General features: G+C 33.0%; 1 protein-coding gene across 13 annotated transcripts in view; it reads left to right on the forward strand.

The window, feature by feature from the left end:
* Nucleotides 1-24,550, forward strand: part of PCDH15 (protocadherin related 15) — a 704,528-nt gene that overhangs the window by 652,896 nt on the left and 27,082 nt on the right. For 10 of the 13 annotated variants that reach the window (XM_054572779.1, XM_054572777.1, XM_054572778.1 and 7 more), the window contains 4 exons: nucleotides 8,292-8,468; nucleotides 13,646-13,864; nucleotides 22,413-22,421; nucleotides 23,906-24,055. In XM_054572779.1, the coding sequence (XP_054428754.1) occupies nucleotides 8,292-8,468; nucleotides 13,646-13,864; nucleotides 22,413-22,421; nucleotides 23,906-24,055 (555 nt within the window). The remainder of the gene's footprint in view (nucleotides 1-8,291; nucleotides 8,469-13,645; nucleotides 13,865-22,412; nucleotides 22,422-23,905; nucleotides 24,056-24,550) is intronic. The other 3 variants (XM_054572769.1, XM_054572775.1, XM_054572774.1) reach the window with 1 other exon arrangement.

Consider the following 24,550-nt stretch of genomic DNA (forward strand, 5'->3'; position numbering starts at 1 on the left):
CCAGGTTTCTAAGGCTTCATATTAAAAAAAAAAAAAAGTAAGTAAAATACCTCATTATATTTTATATGGATTACATATTGAAATGATTATATTGTATACATTAAGTTAAATATATTAAACTTAATATTACTATTTTATTTTTAATGCAAGGGTTAGAAAATTTGAATTCATAAATGTAACTTACATTATATTTCTTTTCAATAGCATTGCCCTGGACATTTTGCACAGAGAAATTCCGCTCTGGCTTACATTTTAAAAGGTTGTTGAGTTGGACATTAGGTGACTAGTTGTGAGCTTATAGTAATAGTCCAGGAGAGAGATCACTGTGGCTTGGATTGGTCGTAGAGGTGGAGATAGGGAGGAATGATTAGACTAAGGGTATATTTTTGAAAGTACACATACAAAATTTATAATGGGGATATGTGAGAATAGGTAAGAAACAATAATGCCGCCTAGGTTTAGATATGAGCAAATGGACAAAATAAAAGTAGTTACCTCACTTAGTCACTGAAGAATTTGATAAAATTATGCATATGAAAGTAATAGTATTCTGTTCATGGACAAGATTGACTTTATTTAGGAATATATGGTTCACATAAACTGCCCTGATGTCATCTGCCTCTTTCACCATCACCTGCTGATTTCCCAATTTGGCAATGAAATGAAACTTCATTAGCTTTCCCCCACAGCCACTTTCTTAGCCCTACGTTAAGGTTAATCCCTTTGGTATATTTATTCCACATGAACTGAATATATTACACACATCAGGAATGACACTCTCCTATCAAACCAGTGAAAATATTTAAAAATATATAAGCCTACCTGGAACATGAGGAATATATTATTGTGCCTGAGCATTTCTTTAATTGTGTAGTTTTTCTCTTCTGATATTTTCTAAATTAAATTGCTTTAAGAATTGTTAATCACATGCCAATTTTCTTTAAGTATTCTTAGCACAAAGATGTAGTTGAAAAAGTTACCAATAGAAAATAACCATAAATGATGTAATTCTATCAAATAATAAAGCACTTTCATTTTAATAGTACAACTTTTGAAAATAACATTTTCTGTAATAAATACATAACTGTAAAAGAAATTGAGGCTAGTCAAAAATAAAATAATGACTCAATACTAGGTGTGCCAAAAGTAGGTTTGTGGTTGTAAGTATACAAAATGGTTTATTCTTGTATTATTATTTATTAATTATTATATTATTTTCCATACAAACAGCTATAAGCTTACTTTTGCCCCATTTTATAAAATAAAATCCTGCGTTTTTAATATTTATGGTATAATTTATTACTCTTTAAAAAAATAAATGTGATTTGGCTTTATTCCAAGCCTTGGTGATTTATTATTTTCGCACAAAGGGAATTCATCTCTTGTTTTTCTGAAATTCTACTTTGGGGGTTTATTTGGTAAAGAAGTAAATCCCCCCTTCACAAGTAAATCCCCCTTTCATTTTCATTTCATTATATTCTTCTGTTAACTAAGAAGTAATAATATTTTACAAAGTACCAGTACATTGTCCATTCTAGTATTATTTTAACTTATGATTTGTACCATATATTTTAGGAGAATTTGAATAAATGCTTTATACATTTGTGATGAAGGAAAGATTAATTTATGCAAGTATATTCTATCTTTTGATTTGGGATAAGTGGTTATTCATATTCCAAAGGTAAAATTCATTAATAAAAACAATATAAAAGGGCATTTTCCAGCCTCTATAAGATTTATCTTATCATCAAAAAAAATTATGAAAATATACATATAGAAGTTAGAGAGAGAAACAGAACATAACAGAGTGTTATATCTCTGCTTCACATTTTCCAAATGTCACTTCAAATGGAAAATAACCAGAAAGCAAATGCAGGGTAAAAATAAGCTTATGATATATAGTTCCATTAAAAACATTTAAATTATAGTTACTTCATGAGATTTCCAAAATATACATTGGGCATGTAAGCCTTTCGAAATTCTTCTTTTTATTATATTCTTTAAATTGTATGGTCCAAAAGTTTTGCCAAAGAGAGTAGCTTATTATTTGTTATAATATATTCCAACCTAAAGTACAAAGTGGGTATATCATTTGCTTGTCCAGCCACCTAATTCAGACACCTAATAATCGAGAGCCAATTCCTTTATTCTCTTAATTATATTTATGGATCCTTTTTTAACACCCTCCATTTTATACACAACTTATCTCTGTCTGTACTGCTGTTTTTTAATATGAGAAATAAATTCAACCTCATGTTTATATAAGAATATTCCATTTGTATCTGCAACAATACAAATGGTATTTTAAATACATTCACTTATGTCTTAGTTGTATTGGGTACTAAATGTAATTATTTTTTAATGTTCCACTTCATTCAAAGAGAATTTGTCAGTTTACAATGATTCATACATAAACCAAGATAAAATATCCTGAACATGAGTTAGTAAAATATAGCAAATAAAACAGAAAAAAATTAAGTATGTCCGAGTGAATGTTCTCCATGTTGTGGGAATATTTTTCATCATTTTAGAGGCAAAGTGAAAGAAGAAAAGAAAGAAACAAGAATAGAATCAGTTACAAAATTCAAAATAAATAACTAACTAAATAAATAAAACTTTCTGATGGAAAGGCAGAACTATTTCTCAATTAAATGCCAGATTGTAAGAAAATGTTTTTATTCATAGAGAGGGTTCTTATAATGTCATGAAAAAAAATGTTTCATGGTACTGAGAGCTTTACTTAGCACATGGTGTGTATAGAGTCTCCATGGGTCTGTACTAACAGAGAAAATAAGTTCAAAATATCAGGAAAGCCTGTATTGCATATCCCTTTGGCCATCTGCAAAGCCTATTGATTTGTTTAACCAGGCTTTTGAAAAAAATACTGACAAGTATCTAAGATGGAGCTCCCTATATTACTAGCTAAATATAAACCAATTTCATTGAACAAAAGGCTAAGCAGTGTTTACAATCATAGAATCTGAGGAGTAGTTTTTATAACCACTATAACAAATATCTTAAGTCCATGGCGCTTTTATCTGCTGGGTTTTGTGCAATTAATTAATTAACTTATTTCAGAGACCCTTGGAGGCAGTTCTGATTATTCTCATCATTGTACAGATGAGCTCTCTAAAACTCTGAGAGATGAAGTAATTTCCACAGAGACACAGATAGTAGTGGTGTAGGTTTAATTTGAATCTACATCCATGGGCCCGCAGCAGACTGGGTTCCTAAACACTCCCTCTGTTAATATTTTAGGAAGCAAACCTAATTAAAAATCCAACCTATCTTTTCTTGGGAATGAGTTGAGCATACAATGACAGAAACTCATCAAATGGTAATTTTAGTTTGGCTCATTCACACAAATAAGTAATTAAGAAGATGGCTGCTGTAATAATTTTAGTGTAAAAAAGAGCTAAACTACTATTTCAGTTAAAACTCTACATCTAATTTTTTATAAGAAAATTTCTTATTGAAAGTAATTGATAATACATGTAAACGTAACTAGGTAAAGTGATGTTGTAAATTAAAATTCAGGGGTATCTACCAAAAATAACTTGGTTTGAGAATAGATTAGTTAACTGAGCCAGTTATATATTACTACTCTTAGTTTAGGATTTAAAAATATAAAAGGTTTTGCATAGAAAAAAATATGTTTCTGTTAAATGTTCCTTTCGACATTTATCTAAGAAAACCATTTAATAAACAATTTCTGAACTGGACATTAATTATCATGTGCAAGTACAGTAAAACATGTTTTATATATTTATATATAAATATATACATATAAAATATACTATATGTTAATTATATTAACATATTTCTTTAAGAATTTAGTTATTAAAACTTTGTTTAAAGATAACATAGAAACATAGTATTAAGTATTATTATAAGTTATAAATATTTTAAACTAAAGTTGAACAGTAAACCCTAAATGAAATTTTAATTTTTGTTCAATGATTACAGTTATTATACTAATTCATTTGCACTGTATTTTCTTCTTAGGAGATTAATCAAGTGCAGTTCTGTGTTTTGAAACAGTTTGCCATAATCAACACTATTCTGCTATGTATTTTATTGAATTACTTGTATTTTATATTGATATATTGCTTCCAAGAATTTAGATTCAAAGCAAATTTAAATGCCTGGATTTTTCTATAATACAATTCTTAAAAAACTCTATCATGAGCAACCCTGCAACTTTACACAGAATATAAAATATATGATCGACAGAATTGCAAAGAGTCTAGTAGGACCAATTAGAGTAGGACTAGGAAAATTGGATAGATGCTGCTACCATGAGAGAATTAGAAACATGATTTGGGTTTTGGTAAAGTGGATGAGGATCTTAAAATAAAATATGCACAATACTAGTTCTAATGTGCTGAAAATCAACTCAAGCAAGCTTCGGCAAAGGGAAATTTATTGGATCTTTCAGAGATGACAACATCAACAAAAGGTAGAAAAACAGACTGGGAAATTGTCAAAAACAAGGGCAGCTGCAGAGGCCTGGGAAACCATGGCTGGTATTGGTGGATATGCAATTTCTGTCTGGTGAGAACATTGCATCTCCAGTGCACGAGTTCCAGCCATTTAGAAATCTTGGGGCTTTGACCCAAGAATCAAATTCTAGACAGAAAAATGAAATGGCCTGTTCTAAGTCACATGTAGCCTTTGATGGCATAGGATGATGGCAAGATAAGGCCATGGATTAAAGTCCTATTAGATATCACTGTTGGAGACAAATCTAACTCATCAAATTAGGGAAAGAGCATAAATGCTTTGTAGCCAAAAAGCTACAAAATCCACTTGTGAAATGGAGATATTAATATCTTTTTTTTTTTAATCAATGCTTTCTCTACGTGGATCTTAGGAGGATTACATACAATTTCTATGGTATAGAGAACACAGTCCCAAGCACATAATTGTCCACGAAGGAAATGACTGATCAAAGGAGCACTGCAGTTTCTATTTGCCAATGAGTAGGCACTACACGGGGTGACATTTTGCTATGAAATGGAAAGTGGGGACCTGATTAGGACTTACTTGCTAGTATTTGTTATTTTTAGTTGCAGGAAAAAAAAAATTTAGAACTTAGTCATTTTGTAGTTTGTTAGAACAAGTTTTAATTATAATTAAGTCATGCTGACTAGACTTCACACAGATTAACTGAGAGAAAAGCAGTTTATGCAATTGGAAATTTTGAAACTTAACACCTGATTCACTGTGGGAATAGGAAATCAAGGAAAGGGAATAATGAATATTCTTGTGTTTTATATGTGTAGTTTGCTAAAAATCTTTGCATATTACTTGCTTTGGCCAGTAATAGTCCATCTGCCTGTATACTCTGGCCAAAAATTACACGAGCAGGGGTTTGTAGTAAAGAAAGAATTTTATTAGAATTGGACAATCTGGAGTCAGGCCAGCTCATGCACTGAAAGATCCAACTCCCCAATGGCACAAAGGTTAGTTTATATAGGACAAAATCACAAGACACTGTTGGTTAGGGATTCAGGGTCCTGATAGGAGCTGATTGATCAGAGATGAGATAAAGGTAACAAAGTGTTTCTTCAGGTGTTGAGGACAACTCCGAGATCAGGTCCTGTGTCCAAAACTAGTTTTAAGGAGAGATAGTCAAGAGGGCCATCCCACTATCAGGCTCAGGAGCTGAAACATAACAGATCAAGATGTTCTCTTTAGCCTGCGGGGATCAGAAACGGACTCTGCGGTGCTGCAGGAGTCTGAGATGGTGAGGTATTAAGGGCAGGTCAGAGAAGTGTGCTGAGAGAGAGAAAGAAAACAAGGATAGTTTTTAAAACTACAGTTTAAATCAAATCAGAATTATGAGAACCCTCATTTCACTAGGAGCATGAGAAACAATTTCCTTCAGCAATCTACTTGTACCATGTGTCAAATAAAAATAAATCTAGATCTAGAAGAAAAGAAACTTTATTGAAAGGACTGTTCTGGGACACAAAGAAGGAAGGAACTAATGCACTAGTTGGAGGGAGACCATTGTAATGCAGAGAACTCTTTAACCAAGAGAATCCCCCCCCCTTTTTTTAAAAAATAAGATGTAAAGAAGGCTAAAAAGAACCTGTGTGAGGAAGTGGGATGATCAGACAGCAGATCAGAAAATGTTTTACCCTAACCCCTTATGGGAGGGGCCTTTTAGGAAGGGTGGTGTGCTTCCTCAGGTTAATAGTGGGTCAAAGTTCAGGGGCTTTGAGGAAGGAGAGAGACTTAACCACTATTCGGGTAACAAGTATTTTGTTCTGATTGATCTGCGAGGACAGAACAATTCAGTTAATCATTTATATTGTAAAGAATTTGCAGGATCTGTTCCAGGTTTGTCCTAGGTAAACAAAGGGTCTTTCTGAGCCTTATCTATGCCACAGAGGAGAATGGCTCTTTGCAGCAAGCAGTTTCCTGGAACATATCAGCATGGGGGAACTTCCTAACCTTGCCTGGTTTCCAGGATCACAAGGCTTAGGTAAAGTTCAGTACTGTCAAGTGTAAAAGGGGATAGTGTGTGAACACGTATTTTATAGTGTTAGGAATGTAATTAGTTAAAAATGCTTTATTGAATATTTGTTCTGTGTCCACTTAGTATTACTCTATTAGAGATCTTAAAATATGCATTTTATGCCAGGTATTAAACCACTGAGCAATGATAGAATAAAATGTAGGCTCCATCCCCATCCTGATCAAAAACAGAACCCTAGATTATTTTTTAAAGGTTTTTTTTTTTTTTAAATTAAGTGCATCTCCAAAGTAGTTCTATAAATCCAATTTGAGGGGGAGAGAAGGCGACTAAAAGGTTGTAGAATAAAATCACTCAGGGCACTATTAGCACAAGCTTTTATTTGAAAATACCAGGCTCAGGAAGGAAGGCAGAATGTCTTATGGGGCTCTAGTAGAAGATTGATTGAAAAGTTCAGCTAGTTTTCAGAACAAAAGGCTTGTTCTTTTTGCATTCACAGCCACTGTTTGGATAGTCAGGGGAATCAGTGGGGTGCAGGGCAGCAGATAGGGACCAAAGTCATGTGCAAGTGAGGGAACACCTGTGGGGACTACTATATGTGTGGGCCACAAAATTCTTGATTCTCAGAGAACTTTGCAGAATATTGTTTTTAGTATGTGTCTCTAATGTTATTATTACTTGTGTATTGGAATGGAATGCATTTTTCTCCACATTGCAAACCTAAAATTTCATCAGTGTTTATGGTACCTAGTGGTCATGTATAACCTCTGCTTTTCTTGAGATGTTAGCTAGGTTTAACACCAGATTTAACACTAGATGTTTACCAGATTTAATAGTGTGGTGATACCACTGTCACCATAAAAAAATTTCCTTATGTGCAAAACGCTAGACTTCACAAAGAAACAATTCAGATAGTTCAAGGTAATGAGATGAAGCAAAGAAGGAATTTGTCATATTCAATACAAAAGATGACAGAAGCAGCCTGAATTCTAAAAACATGTTACTCTCTTTTAAAAGCCACCTATGCCTGGATATACACTTCAAGGAAGATAATAAAGCATCATAAATTGATCTCTAAGCTTTAGTCTGTCCTTTATGTTTTTCTTTAAACAGAGAATAATTTATAAAAGTTGAGCCATTTTATTTTAAGTATATTTTATTGATTATGTTATTACAGTTGCCCCATTTTTTCTCTCCTTTATTCCCCTCCACCCCGCACCCCTCTACCCACCAGCATTTCCCCCACTTAGTTCACGTCCATGGACTGTGCATATAAGTTCTTTGGCTTCTCCATTTTCTATACTATTCTTAACCTCCCCTTGTCTATTTTGTGCCTACCAGTTAGGCTTCTTATTCCCTGTACCTTTTCCCCCTCCCCACTGATAACCCTCCATGTATCACAAAATCTTATGGGAAGTGAAACTTATAACACTAACATATGATGAACTCAAGAGTTCTAAGACCCCATGGCTCTTGTGTAGCATAGACAGCTTTGTTAGCACAACACAGTTGTCATTTCTCATGAGCCATGTAAAAGCTCAAATGGAATCATAAATTTAAAAAGTCAAGACTTAAATAGAGCATGGTTAGTGACCTCTTTCTACCTTATTCAGCTTCCAGCACCATTGAGAGTTAAATGCTAAAAAAAGTAGAATTTTTTTCGAGGGTTCATATTCAGTAAACATAAGTGAAAAAACAGGCTGTCATCATTTTTCATTTACTAAATGTCATTTCAAGTTGAGAGTGATTTTCTTTTCCCTTAGAAAGCCTATCAGGATGTCATGTGTGTACTTTGTTTGATTTATAGGATTTTGGATCGCTATGTTCAGGAGCAAATTCCTGGTTCCAAAGTTGTGGTGGAGTCCATTGGTGCTCGCCGGCATGGAGATGCCTTTTCTCTAGAAGATTACACCAAGTGTGACTTGACTGTCTATGCAATTGACCCCCAAACCAATAGAGCCATCGACAGAAATGAGCTTTTTAAGTAAGTACTCTTATTGTCAGTAATGGCTTTTTGGTTACAATATTATCCATAGATAATCCTGGTTTAAGGCTATAAGTATTTAATGTTTAAAACCCACCAAACTATTGTTGAAAGTGAAGTGTAAGCAAAAATACTCTAAGAGACAATACCCAGCGTCCACACATCTAGAAGTTTTCAGGTCCAAGCATGGAACAGAGTGATTTCAGAGGGTCTTTTCACCTTTTGGCATCAGAGGGTCTATTATACTTATGAACAAGTGGCAGTTTCTTCAAATCAGCTCATATCAGCTCCCACTCTTGTTTCAAGGCCTGGGGTGTTTGAGGGGAAAGTACAGATTCCTTCTTAGAGAAGCAATTTGCCTTCAACAGTGTCTGTAGGTTTAAATTTTAGGAACAAATTTTGCTTTCTTCAAGGAAGGTCTTATTAAATCAGAAAAAAGTAGTATCTGATATTTCCCTTGACTTGGGGTGGGGACTTGATCACTTTCATCTAAGGCTATAACCTGTGTTATATTTTATCCTGGTGTGAATTTGAATATTTAGTTATAAATCTTAAAAATAAAGAAAATACAGAGTCTTAAACAAGACACTATGACATATTCTCCCTTAGAAGGTATTCTAGAACGGTTTAGCACTTTTAAATGTTAGTTTCTGCTTTAATCTAGTGACACCTAGTGTTCAACAGTTTCATGGAGTGTGATTCTTACCTAAATTGAAACACATTTTTAGATGAAAAATATGTATTAATATGTACTCATAAGTATATATTCACATATTTCTAGGTCTGTGTATAAATAAATTCACATATATGTTCCAAAATCCATAATTTCAGAATTTATTTTTTCTATATATACTGAACAGCATATGAGTATATTTATTTAGTAAATGTCTATTTATCTGTTTGCTTTTTAAAGACCATAAATTAAAAAATTAAGTTCATATTAAATCACTGTCATTTTTTCTAAAATAAGAGCAATAAAACTCTGTTTATGAACAGACTTAAACTACATTCATAACAGATATTACTTTAAAATAAAACAATTAATTTTTAAAAAAAGAACATACAGTTTTAGCTTGTACACCATTCTTATATGTCCAGTCTCTTTAACACTAGTCCATTCATATGGTAAATGAGAGATGAAGAAGGTAGAGAAAGCTTGTGTATTCTATAAGCTATGTTTAAAATAAGTATTTAAAAATATTTATACTTTAAAATATAATCTGATTATCAAGCTCTGATAAACATTCTATCAACTTCCTAAATCCAGGAAAAATAACCTTAAATATAGAACACTAAAAATTCAAATAAATGGAAAACTAAGTATTAGAATTTGGTTAAAATGATCTGGAATTGTACATAGGAAATCACTATAGGAAATCAGGTCTACCCTTGACTTGCTTTATTAAGCAAAACAACCTCATCCAAGTAGAATGTGTGTGGGCAGATGTGTTAACCATTGCCCCTTATGTAAACCTGTTTTAGAGGCCCAGATTGTGTACGTACCAGGAAAAAAAGCAGCTGCCTCTCTACTGTTTAGGTGTGGGTTCCTGTGGGGTACAGAGTATATTCTTCTGCTCATGCTCCCGTCTATTTCTGTGTCAATATGTATGTTACAACAGAATCATCAAGGTAAAATGCAGGGTAGACTAGTAGTGAAAACACTGTGCTTTGAAAGATGGGTCCCACACACAAATAGAGAAGGAATGCATGTTGGCATGTGTTCCATCTGTTGACCGAATCAGAAGGCATGAAATTTGGTTTAGGAACTTGTCTCATCACAGGAAAACAGATCAGTAATCAATTAATGTTGCCTGGATACTGGGAGAGGATCTGTTTGCCTCACCTTGAGGCTTAAGATCTGCTTTTAAGCAGCAACTAAGTAAATTGGATGAAAATAAAGAGAAAATCGCAGTTCTTCATGATGTTGAATTTTACAGATCTATTTTCTTTCTAGAATAAGTAAGCAGGGGGAAAATGGGATCAGTGATAAATACTGAAAAACAAAGCAAAGCAAATAACATACTGACAACTCAGAGGTAGACTATGTCCCTCTGGAAATATTCTCCTACTGAAACCATTGGAAATAGTTTAACATTTTAGTGGAAAGCAAGGTGGTATGAGATTGTGAAGTAGTGTATGTATTTTACATGCCCTGAAACCTTTACATGTTTCTGCTAAAAGAACTGCAAAGACAGAATTGGCCTCTCCAATGTTGTGGTGGGCGAAATGGCCAAATGGAGTATGCCATTTCTCTGCTTCCATTGACTGGATGTGGATTAGCACGCATTCCAGGGAGAACCAATTAAATTGTTCCTTCAAAGACTGATGTAGTGATTTGGAGATACCAGAACTCTTAGTCCTGAAATCAGGGAGAAAACATAAAATACATTAAAAGTCTAGATTCAACACTGCCTGAAAAGAGAAACCATCTGAAAAATAAATTGACAGCATAATATACGTGAGAAACTCATAGCATATTAACAAAAAGATTAAAATATATATAACAATCATGAAAGAGATCTCAATATACTTAGAGGTTAATTAAGATACAACCTGATAACTGCAGGTATCCTTGAGGTAAAAATTGTAGTAGTTATCACAAAAATAAAAATTGAAAGTAGAATTAAAAGATGTTATTAGATTACAGGCAAAATCAATGAAAAGGTGCTCATAGGTCCTTCAAAAGTATCTGCGTATGTTTTGAAACCATTGAAACAGAAATAAAAATGACAATTATAAAGGAAAAATATTAGATAAGCCTTATACATCACACCTGCATGTAAAATGACAAAGGTAATGACATGAAATTTATAAATTTTTAAGGAAAAGTATTATAATTCAAGAATGTTTTATCTAGGCAAGTTGTTTTGCATGTATAAATAAAAAAAATTCTAGATCAGGTATGAATTCTATAATCATCAGTTCTTCTAGTAAACAATTACAAAATTTACCTAAACTGGTAAATAAACCAATATAAATACCTAAAAAGAATAGCTGTTGTAGTGTAAAAAGGTTAACAAATCTTTTAGGTGATTTGATATCAAATACAGGAATCCAATAGGTTTATGATCTCTCAAGTGGATTTTGCAGAATAGAGGTAAAATTTTCTCAGTAATTAATGATCTTACTCTACTTCTGATCTTTTCTAATTTCTAATAAATATAGTATTTCTTGTGAAATGACTAAATCTATGCATCATTTGTAATTTATTAACTTAACAATTCAAGCAAAAAGTTTTATCGTTCTATTCTATTCTAGTACTTTGAACAATCTTTAAGTTTTTATTATTATATCCTTAACATATCTAAAAACAACCTAGGTAAATTGCTTTAAAAAGTATGTTTTTTACCTACAAAATCATATTTGTTAAAAAAAAATCCAAATTGTCTTATGTTACAGTAAAGAAACTTAAGTAAAAATGTACAGCTCTGGCTGGTGTGGCTTGGTGGACTAAGCACCCGCCTGCGAACCAAAAAGATCACATGCTCAGGTCCTAGGCAGGGCACATGCCTGGATTGCAGGCCAGGTCCCCAGATGGGGATGTGTGAGAGACAATCAATCAGTTGATGCTTCTCTCACACATTGCTATTTCTTCCCTTCTCTTTCTCCCTCCCCACCTCTAAAAATAAATTTAAAATCTTTTTTTAAAAAGTAAAAATGTGTGTAGCTTAAAAATAAAATTAAACTATTAAACCATTAGGTTTCTTAAACAGGAACACAAATACACTATCCTATGGAATTTATATCTGATTATCAACCATCTATTTTTTTTTTCTATGCAGAATCTCTATGAGCAATGTGTTAATTAAATTTAAAATCAGCATAATGACTCAGAAAAGTAGAATAAAGAGTGTCAAAAAAGCATAAAATGAACTATAAAATGCACAAGTTTGACATCTTTGGTTATCATTTAATGGTGAAATGTGGGGCCATTTTCATTTTTTCTTTCACATTTGTGTTTTTCACATTTTAAACTGAAGTATGGTATTTTTTCTATTAAAATATATTTCTGAAACAATATTTTCACTTTGTGCTATATAATCACAAGTATATAAAATAGTTATCAATACTAAAAGAAAAAGAAAAGAAAAACTTTAGACTTTAGTATACCAAAATGTTAAAATGTTAGCTGTGGTTATTTGTGTTCTGGGCTTATGGACAATTTTGCTTTTTTAAATATTTTGTGTTTCCAATGTTCTATAATAAGATGTTTAACTTCTATAAATAAAAGTCTCAAAAATTAAAAAAAAGAAAAATACCTAAGATATGTTGTAGTTTTATGGTATTAAGAACACTAATATTGCATTAATATTGTAGGATTTGTAAGGGAATTTTCAAATGTTTCCTAGGAATTTTTTGAGGAAAAAAAGCTTTTTAATCACAGCATAAAATATGTAACATTATTCAATCCAACAAAATTAAGCACTAATTTTTTTTCTTGAATCTCCTCCCAATAAAATGCCCATAGTTGGAATTGCATTACTTGGAGGAAGAGTTTGCCAAAACTACTGGATTAAATTGACCATCAACTCTTGTCATTCTGATTATACTAATTTACTACCTACATTACTTATTGTCTTTTCTTTCTAAACAGAAAATTCCTTTTAATTTATTTACCTTTTACTCATAAACCATTGTTTTATTTTGAATGTAAGAGTGTTAATATTTAAGATGTTGTGTGAAACACAAATAGAGTCTGAAGGCTTGAGTTGGTGTCTCAGATTTGTTTCTGTATAGTTTTGTGGACTGCAGTAAATCAATGTTATAATGTTCTACTTTACAGAGTTATTTTGAGGACCCAAGGAGATAAAATGCAGGAATGCTACTTTAAATTATGCTATAACATTTAAAATATTATATATTATTACACCTGAATAACATAATAACATTAATAATCTCAACATAGTGATAATTAGTTCAATGAGATGGATAATGTCTTTTCCTAAGCCTGTAAGCATATTAAGTAAGGTTCATTGTTATTAATATGTTAGCTATATATATAGATATGTAATTACTCTTCTTACTGCTCTTGCTTTTTTATATGCTTTTTAAATTTGTAGTAAGACTTGTCTGAGTTTATGTTTCAATTAAAAATATAAAACATTACAAAATATTTTATTTTTAAAAAGCTTTTCTGTGTTAATAATATTATTTTTGCTATTTATCTAACAATAAAGATTTTTGGATGGCAAACTGCTTGATATCAATAAAGACTTTCAGCCACATTATGGGGAAGGAGGACGCATTCTGGAGATCCGGACCCCAGAGGCAGTGACCAGCATTAAAAAACGAGGAGAAAGTCTAGGCTACACAGAAGGGGCCTTGCTGGCTCTGGCCTTCATCATTATCCTCTGCTGTATTCCTGCCGTCTTGGTGGTTTTGGTCAGCTACAGACAGTAAGTATTCATAGATGCGAAATGTGGATAGTCCCTCAAGAAGGTGTTATGGAAAAATCATCTCTGGTAACATGGCTTTGTAGCTGTAAAATATCAATGGTACAACCATTCAGGGATTGCTGTATCTTTCCTGTACCAACTGACCTTCCTTTAAAGGAAAATGAGGTAAACTTCCAATACATTTTTCACAGATTGTTCAGTGTTCCTGAGCTCTTAATATATTCTCATCCATAGAAATCTTTGGTTAGCTGCCATGCCTTTGTTTATGCTCTTCATCAGGATGAGAGCCTTGGGAGAAGGTAATAGGTCTCCTGGGGAAAAAGACAGTGAAATGGCAATCAGATACTCAGTTCAGCCAGTTCCTAAGGAAAGTCTGTAGCCTAATTAACTACATTGTCATGATAGGTTTTTATCCATATGGTTACATTTACCTCTGTGCAGATGATTGGAATTGGCAAAATCATTTAAAAATTATAGCACATCCTATGTAATTTTCCACGTGCTCCCCTTCTTTCTGGGTAGCCTTTATAGAAACTGTGTTGTAACATTGAACAGTATATATTCGCTATATAAGTAGAAGTTTTTCTGATTCCTACAGTCAAATGTATCTATTTAAAAGCACTATATTTTTCTTACTTAGGCCCTTCAAAGTAGTCATGTAATTTTATCTAATTTAAACATATATATTTGAGATAGGCTACCTAGCTATTCATATCTGACACTAGATATGGGGAATCATTGTGATAAAAGTCTACATATTTTATCCCTATTGACAATGATAGTTGAAAATAATTGGGAATAGGTTAAGAATAGAGGTAGCCATAAGAGTAGCCATTCACAAAATGAAAATAAAAAACAAATAAGAGTAATAAATCATATAAAATGCTGTTATAACAAACAGTAAGAAATAACAGTAGAACTGCTATCATTATTTAAAATAACTACAAGGAAAGTTCTTATATATTATTTTGCCAATATATTTGTTCTCTAACACTGAGAACTGTCTTTTAAATTAGATAAGGTAAGGTAATTCCAATCTGAAAGTTAAATATGCTCTACATCAAAATACTATAAAAATATTTTCCAACGCAAAATCAATGTGAAGTTGCAAATACCCTGTATAACATTTAGGTTGATATGTTGCGGTTCATGTATCCTTAACAAATAAATAGATATGCCAAATTTAAGGCCTATGAAAAAACTCAATACTGGGCAAATTGTTTTAAATTATTAAGCTATCAACCCAGTATAAATATTCATGTTAAATATAATTTGCATTACAATTGTCCTTTTTTATTCAACTATTTCCAAAAGAGCTTTATTGCATTCTAGTAGCAATAATATCAATGAGAAAACCTTTATTTCACACACAATGCAGTGATCAAAAACTGGATATTAAACTCAGTAGCATGAAATTTAACAAAAAACTGACGCTTAATATTTAAACCTTTATAGATACATTATTTAATTATTTTTAGTTCAGTAATCAGCTTAACACTTTATGAATTAATTTTAGTTGCTGCTTTTTATAGTTAACAAAATTAAGCCAAATGAGTTTTACACTGCTCATGTTTCAAAGTAAAATTCTATTTTTAAAAGTCCAACTTTTGCACCTTCATATTCTGCTTGTAAATAAAATTGGAATGGATGGTTTTTCTTTTATATTAAGATGTGTATTTAAAATTTGCAATGCATAGAAAAACCAAGCAAACATGAAAAAAGTCATTAATTTATTTTAAAAATATTGATTTTATTTATATTTAGAGAGAGGTGAAGGGAGGGAGAGAGAGGTGGAGAGAAATGTCGATGTGTAAGAGAAACATTGATTGGTTTCCTCTTGCACGCTCCCAAGAGGGTACTTGGCCTGAAACCCAGGCCTGTGCTGTGGTCAGAATTGAACTCTCAACCTTGCAGTTTTGCAGGACAACACTCAATCCATTGACCCACACCAGTCAGGGCAACATCATGAATTTATTGCTCAACTTCAAAGTGAGGTAAAGAATACAGTCAAAGCATGCTACGTAATTCTATTTTATTATTATTTTTATTACATTTATTGGTGTGACATTGGTAAATAAGATTACATAGGTTTTGTCACCATATATTTGACCCCTTTAAAACTCCCTCCCTCTGATAACCACTGTTCTGTTGTCTGTGCCTGAGTTTCAGTTTTGTATCTTGTATATGAGTGAAATCGTATGGTCCTTAACTTTTGATGACTGAATTATTTCTCTTAGCATGATATTTTCAAGGTCTATCCATGTTATCCCAAATGGCAGTACTTCTTATGGCTAAGTGGTAGTCCATTGTATATATGTACCACATCTTCTTTATCCAATCATCTATTAAAGGACACTTTGGCTGTTTCCATGTCAAGGGCACCAAGAATAATGCTACAATGACCATAGGGATGCATATATCTTTACAAATTTTTTTTTTAATCTTGGGGGGTAGATGTCCCCCCAGAAAATGGATTGCTGGGTCATATGGTAACTCTATTCTTAACTTTTTGAGGAACCTCTATACTGTTTTCCACTGTGGCTATACCAGTTCATTCCCTCAGTTGTGAATGAGGGTCTCTTTTTCTCCACAGCTTCTCCAAAACTTGTTATTATTGTCTGGTTGATAATAGCCATTCTGATAAGTGTGACATGGTCTCATTGTAGTTTTGATTTCCATTTCCCGAATAGCTAGTGAAGCTGAGCACTTTTCCATATATCTGTTGGCCATTATTATATGTCTTCTTGAGAGAAGTATCTGTTCTGATCCTCTGGCCATTTTTTAATTGGATTGATTGATTATTTGGTGTTGAGTTATATGAGTTCTTTATATATTTTGGATATTAATCTCTTGTCAGAGCTGTTGTTTGCAAACATCTTGTCCCATTTGGTTGGTTGCCTATTTGTTTTGTTGGCAGTTTCTTTTGCTGTGCAAAAGCTTTTTAGTTTGATGTAGTCCCATTCATTAATTTTGCCTTTACCTACCTTGGTTTGGGAGTCAAATTTATAAAATGTTCTCTACAACCCAAATCCATAGTTTAGTGCCTATGTTTCCTTCTATGTAATTTATTATTTTAGATCTTATATTCAGGACTTTGATGCATTTTGAGTTAATTTTTGTACATAAGGACAAACTGTAGTCTAGTTTAATTCTTTTGTATGTGGCTTTACAATTTTCCCAGTACTATTTATTGAAGAGGATTTCTTGTCTCCATTGTATGTTTTTGGCTCTTGTTGAAAATGGTTTCCCCAAATACATATTCATTTATTTCTGGGCCCTAAATTCGGTTCCATTATTATGTGTGTCTGTTTTTCTGCCAATACCATGATGTTTTGATTATTGTTGCTCTGTAGTATAATTTGAAGTCAGGTAGTGTGATGCCTTCAAGTTCGTTGTTTATTCTCAAGACTGCTTTGGCTAGTTGGAGTATTTTGCAGTTTTGTAAAACTCTGATGACCTTTTTGTTCTATTTCTTTAAAAAATGTCATTGGAATTTTGGTGGGGATTTCATTGAATTTGTATATTAATTTGGGTAATATGGCCATTTAAACTATGTTGGTTCTTTCAAACCATGAACACAGAAAATCTTTCCATTTCGTTGTGCCTTTTTCAATCTCTTTTAATAATATGTTATAGTTCTCAGTGTATAGGTCCTTCACATCCCTTGTTAAGTTTATTCTTAGGTTTTAATTATTTTTGTTGCAAATGTAAAAGGATTTTTTTTCATTTCTTTTTCTGAAATTTCATTGTTAGTGTAGTGAATGCAGTACAGTGATTTTGTATTCTGCAACTTTACTGTGTAGGTTTATTATTTCTAGCAGTTTTCTGATAGAGCTTTTAAGGTTTTCTACTATATTCAGAATCATGTCACATGCAAAAGGTGACATTTTCAATTCTTCATTCCAAATTCAGATGCCTTTTTTTTTTTCCCTCTTGCCTGATTGCTCTAAGACTTTTAATATTATGATGGATAGAGTGGTAAAAGTGGACATCCTTGTCTTGTTTCTGATCTTTGAGAAAAAAATTTTATTTTTTCAACATTGAGTATATTATTAGCTAAGGATCTGTCTTATGTGGACTTTAATATGTTGAGGTACTTTCTTTCTATACCTATTTTATCAAGTGTTTTAATCATAAATGGAAGTTGTATCTTATCAAATCTTTTTTCTGCACCTATTGAAAAAAAATGTGATTTTTATTCTTTTTTTTTTTTTGTTAATGTAGCATATTACACCAATTGGTTTGCATATTTTGAACCATCCTTCTGCTCCTGGAATGAACCCCAATTGACCATGATGTATTATTTTTTCAGTGTATTGCTATACTTGATTTGTTTAGGATTTTTGCATCTGTATTCATCAGAGATATAGTTTTCTTTGTAGATCTGTAGTTTTCTTTGTCTGTCTTATACTTGCCAGGTTTTGGTGTCTGGGTTATATTGATCATAAAATGTGTTAGAAAGTATTGCCTTATCTTCAGTTTTTTGGGAGAGCTTGAGAAAGAGAGGTATTGAATCTTATTTGAACGTTCAGTAGAATTCACTAGGGAAGCCTTCTGGCCCTGGACTTTTATTTTGGATAGTTTCAATTTCCTCCATATTGATCAGTCTAGTTAGAGTTTCCAGTTTTTAAAGATTCAGTCTAGGAAGTTTATATACATATTTCTAGGAACTTATCCAGTTCTTGTAGACTATTTATTTGGTTGCACATAGTCTTTCATAGTATTCTAGTATAATTTGTATTTCTGTGATGTTTGTGGTAAATTCTCTTTCATTTCTGATTTTGTTTGAATCTTTTATATTTTTTTCCTTATTGAGTCTAGTCAGGGGTTTTTCAAATATATTAATCTTCAAAGAACTAGTTATTTGTTGCATTAATTTTTGTATAGTCATTTTACTCTCTTTTTTGTTTGATTATGCTTTTATTTTTATTATTTGATGTTTTTGTTATTCTCTTTTAGTTCTTTAGGTTGTTTGCTTGATATATTTCTTGTTTCTTGAGATAGGTCTGTAATAATATAAATTCCCTTCTTTTTACTGCTTTTGCTGCATTCCGTAAGTTTTCATATTTTTTTTTTTTACTCAGTCACTTTTTAGTGGTATGTTGTTCAATCTCTTCATGTTTGTGCATATTTTTTACTTCCTTTTTGCAGTTGATTTATAATTTCAAAGTGTGTAGTAAGAGAATATGCTTGGTATGACATCAGCCCTGTTAAATTAGCTAGTTTTTTGTCCCAACATATGCTCTGTCCATGAGAATATTCCATGGGCACAGGAGAAGAATGTGTAAATGGATGTAATGGGATGAAAGGCTCTGTAAATGTCAACAATATCCACCTGGTATAATGTGTCATTGAAGGCCAATATTCCTTTATTTATTTTCTGTTAGGATTGTCTATCTAGTTGTATCAGTGGAATCTTGTGTGCCCTATTATGACTGTGTTTTTGTCAGTTTCTCTCTTTATTTCTGTTAGCAGTTGCTTTATATATAGTTTTGTACCCCCGATTGAGCACATATATATTGAGAAGTGTTAGGTCTTCTTGATGTAGTGTCCCCTTTATCATTATAAAATGTCCATCTTTGTCTCTCGTTACTTTTGTTATCTTGAAATCTATTTAGTCAGATATAAGTATGGCTATCCCTTCTTTTCTGTAGATACTATTTACTTGGAGAATCACTTTTACTTTGAGTCTAGCTTTGTTTTTGTAGCTTAGATGTGTCTCCTGATGGCAGCATAATGTTGAGTTTTGTTTTCTGATCCAATTTGCTACTCAATGCCTTTTTATTGGTGAATCCAGTCCATTCACATTGAGGGCTATTGTTGATGTATAAAGATTTCCAATAACCATTTTATCATTTCTTTTCCAGCAGCCCTTTCCCTTCATTGGTTATTTTCCATTGTATTTCTCTCTGTTGTTTTTGTTTGGTGGTATTCTATACATTTTTCTCTGTTTCCTCTTTGATTTATGTTATGTGTTTCAGTTTTGTTTTGTTTTGTGTGTGTGGTTATCATTAGATTTATGAAAAAATGTTTCATGTATGCAGTAGTTTTTTTTAATTTTGAATGCATCTAATCCTCTTTTGCAAATTCAGATTTTTAGCCCCCTCCTCATTTATGTGTTTGTTGTCACCAATTATCCCTATTTAAAATGCTATGTGTTTGTTGGTGATCTTACTCATAGTTCTGTGACCTTTTTGTTCTTTGTTTCAGGTAGAAAAACCACCTTAAGAATTTCTGCAATGGAGGTCTTCTAAGGGAGATAAATTCCCTCAGTTGCTGCATGTCTGGAAAAGTCTTTATTTCTCCTTCATATCTAAAGGATAACTTTGTTGGATATGTTATTCTTGGCTGTTAATTTCTCTCTTTCAGTAGTTAAAGTATTTGGTTCCATTCTTCTAGCTTATAGAGTTTCTGCTGAGAAATCCAATGATAATCTAACGGGTTTTCCTTTATAGGATACTTTCTTCTTTTCCCTGGCTGCCTTGAGAACTCTGTCATTAATTTTTCACAATTATAATAAAATGTGCCTTGGAGAAGACCTTTTTAGATTGAGGTAATTAGGTGTTCTCTTTGCCTCTTTTTTGAGGATCTACCTCTTTCCATAGGTTTGGGAAGTTCTTATCAACTATTTGTTTGAATAGGTTCTCTGTTCCCTTCTTCATCCCTTCCCTATGTCTATTTTCTTACATTGCTCTTTCTGATGGAGTCACATAGTTCTTGTGGAGTTCTTTTAATATTTTTATTCCCAAGTCTCTTTCTTCTTTTCTCTGCATCATTTCTAGATTTCTACCTTCAATATCACTAATTCTTTTCACCATCTGGCCAGCTCTGCTTCCTATGCTCACCAGTTTATTACTGATCCCTTTTACTGAGTTTTTCATATCCAGAATTTATTTATATATACAAATATATAAAATAAAAAAATATATTTTAAGTTTCAATCTCTTTGGTAAAGTATACATTTTGTTCATTGATTTTATTTCTTTGTTTATTAAACAACCTATCTGTTTTCTTGCATCTCATTGAGTTTTTAGAACTGCGGTCTTGAATTCTGTCACTTAAATTATGTATTTTCATGTCTTTAAGCTTATTTTCTGGAGATTATTTCTTTTCTTTCTGAGCTGCCTCATTACTTTGGTTGTGCATGGTATTTGATGGATTTTTCTTCTCTGTCTAGCTGTCTATGTATCAGTGACATTTTTATAACAGATTGATAAGTCTTTCTATTATTTTCCAGTAGGTAGTGCTAGTGATTACATTTTTTAAATCTCTCATGATCTTCTCTGGCTTTTTCAGATCTCTGCAGGGTGGTGGAAAATGGCCTGTGTTCCCTGGAAAGGTGGACGCCTCCCCTGTGATTCAGTTGCCTGGTTTATAGGGGACTTTCCCCACAAGGGAACACAGTGTGCAATGGGGCTCCAAATCTCTGAAATTCCAGGGCTGTCCCTTTACAGCCAGACTCAGCTGGCAGTGCGGCAATGATATGTATGGGTGGGGTAAGCTGATGGAACCCAGCCGCCTCTTTTGCTGCTTTGCTCTGTTAGCAACAGCCACCAGTGGACCTTTGTGGCATCTCTTCTGTGTCTCCACCTGATTCTGGAATTAGTTGCAGAATGTGCTCTTTGCTCAGGGGGAAAAAAAGTTTCTGTAGTACCAGTTGTAGGCTTGGCAGATACGGTGCTCTGCAGCCTGACACAAAGGGTGAAAACAGGTGAGTTTTTTTCTCTGTCAAGAATGCTGATTGCAGGACAACTGTGGCCACATCTTCATGCTTCATCCCTGCCCAGGTCACTGGGCTTAACTGCAGGTAGTACTGCCCACTCCTGCAGGAATGCTCACTAAATGTTTTGCTCCTCCTGGCTGAAGAGAGTTACTACCACAGCCTCACTATTTCCTTCTCCCTGGTGAGCCCTGCAGTGAACTCCAGGCTTCAAGGCTGTATCCATTGCTGCTTTGAGCTCGTCTTCCTTCTCACCTTCCCAGTTTGGTTCCACTTGCCCATGTTTAGATGTTTTAATGTGTAGATCTTTCAGACATGTTTGTGTACTGAGCAGGGAATTCTTTGTTAAATTATAGCTGTTAAAATTGTTGAAACTTCAAGGGAAGAGACCAAGAGGATCTGTCACGCCACCATTCCTCTGACGGCACTCCTCAACTCTCCCTATGCTTTTTATGTTCTTCAAGCACAGTAAACCAAGAGGCTTATTATAAATACCAGGTCTTTTTAACATTCTATTTCTCTATCAAAATTGAAATTCACTTACCCATATTTTATTAAGGTTTTTCTTATTCCATTTCATTCATTTATTTGTTTTTCTGTATTGAATGTTTTAATAGCTTATATACCTATAATGGTAACAATAAAGTGCTTGCCATTTTTACTTTCTTAATTGAAATAATTTTTTCTGCTATGTCATTCAATTTGTGTCAGAGTGTAACCAGTAAATTATTCATGATTTAGAATAAATCAGATATTTATGTATTATGAATGCAATATTTTTAATGTAGCTGTCTCTCTCTCTTTTTTTTACTCATTGCTTTCCCACAGGTTTAAAGTGTAAGTATTATTAGTAATATTTTGCTCACAATTTTATGTAATATGAAAAGAGAAATGCTGATGATACTGTTAAAGTAGTCACCTTGCCCAGAACCATGTTTCATTTGTCTGCTTTGTATTTGCAGTAAGCATATGATTTTTAGTTCAAATTCCCTTGTGGTATATGTATGTATGTGTGTATACACACATACACACAATTGAGCTAGTTTTACACAATTGCACAAAATTGGAGGAAAAGTGAAAAAGACAGTTTGCTCTGACAGCTCCTACTCTCTGAGATCTTGGCTTTGAGGAAGAAGTTAACAATCAGTGCCCAGGACAGTAAAAAAGAATAGCCTATTTCTATTGCAAGAATGATAGGCATCCCTAGGTACTCAAAGGAAATAAAAGATAACCAAATCTCCCTCCTAAATGTACACACCTACACGCCTCTGTAAACTAATGTTGAAATGTTTTAAATTATTTTTAAATAAGTGTTATTTCAATAGGTGAAAGATGAATGATAAAAAATATGTCTTTTATATATCTCACATTATGAAAGAGATCCATTAAACAACTACCAATTGTCAATCACATTTTAATTAATATTTTATCTTCTCCATTTTATCTTGTAATTTAATTTCGCAAATATTTCAAATGAATACTACCTGTTCATAACAGATAGAATAAAAATATCTGTAAATAACAATTCAAGGGGTAAATATCTTAAAGAACTGTGAGAGAGTATTTTTAAATATTCTGTAAGGATAGTTTTGAAATAATATTAGTTTATAAGTTCAAATGCTTGTATGAAAGTTTGTTTTTTTTTAACCAAGTAGTTTCTCTGATAACTGTGCATTATTTTTTTAATATTTTTTTATTGTTCCAATACATTTGTCTCCACCTTCCCGCCACCACTTCCCCCTACTCTACCCACTCCCACCTCCCACCCTCAATCTTTCCCCACTTTTGCTTTGTCCACGGGTCCGTTATACGTGTTCCTTGACTTGACCCTTCCCTTCCCTTTCCCTGCTCCTGCCCCCTCTTGATTCTCTCCGGTTTCTTTTTTCTTTCAATGTTGCTGGTTACATTTTCCTTGCTTGTTTTGTTGGTTAGGTTCCACTTATAGGTGAGATCATATGGTATTTGTCTTTCACCTCCTTACTTATTTCACTTAGCATAATGCTCTCCAGCTCCATCAATTTGTCACGAAGGGTAGTAGCTCGCTCTTTCTTTCTGCTGTGTAGTAAATATACCATAGTTTTTTGATCCACTCATTTACTAATGGGCACTTAGGTTGCTTCTAACACTTGGCTATTGTAAATTGTGCTGCTATGAATATTGGGGTGCATAGGTTCTTTTGAATTGGTGTTTTGGGATGCTTAGGGTATAATCCCAGCAGTGGAATCACTGGGTCAAAAGGCAGTTTATTATTAAAAGATAGCCTGTTGATAAGTCTATGATTTCTCCAGTAGTTTTACAAAAACATGCTTACTTTCCTAAAGACGCCAAGCTGAGTGCACCAAGACAGCACGACTTCAGGCTGCGATGGCCCTGCCTAAACCAGCAGCTGCTGCGCCTGCACCAGTGGCTGCCCCTCCGCCTCCACCACCCCCGGGTGCGCATCTCTATGAAGAAGTTGGGGACAGCACAACGTAAGTAGACCTTTCAGGGGCTTTTAGAAGTAAATGAGTTTTGACAGATGCTGTGTGGTGAGTACCTAATTCTAACTTGATGTACAAAATGCAGTTTGCAGCCTACATTCTTAGATTTTTAAAGCAAAAAATTAAGAACCCTAAAGAAGATAAATTGAAAATTAATAACAAAAAAATTCAACTAAGAGAAAAGAAATATGTGTTCAAAATGAGGAGATATTTGCAGATAAAGAGTTTGAATATTATAATTAGGCTATAAATATAATAGATTTTGAAAAAAATTGTTTCTCATAGAAAATGAGAATAAAGGATGATCATAATATAGTAATTCCTGATTTAATATCAAAGGCCAACTCCTGCTTATTGACATAAAACAATTCTATGGTCTAAAGCCATAGACTTTACTAACAGTATTTTACAATGTCTTAAAATAGAATAAATAATATCTGAATAGAAATAAACAATTAAATATTAAATACCCAAAACAATTAGATA

This window comes from Pteronotus mesoamericanus, unplaced genomic scaffold (genome assembly GCF_021234165.1).
Source record: "Pteronotus mesoamericanus isolate MK-2021 breed Mesoamerican mustached bat unplaced genomic scaffold, CSHL_Meso_final contig_24, whole genome shotgun sequence".
Classification (NCBI taxonomy): Eukaryota; Metazoa; Chordata; class Mammalia; order Chiroptera; family Mormoopidae; genus Pteronotus; species Pteronotus mesoamericanus.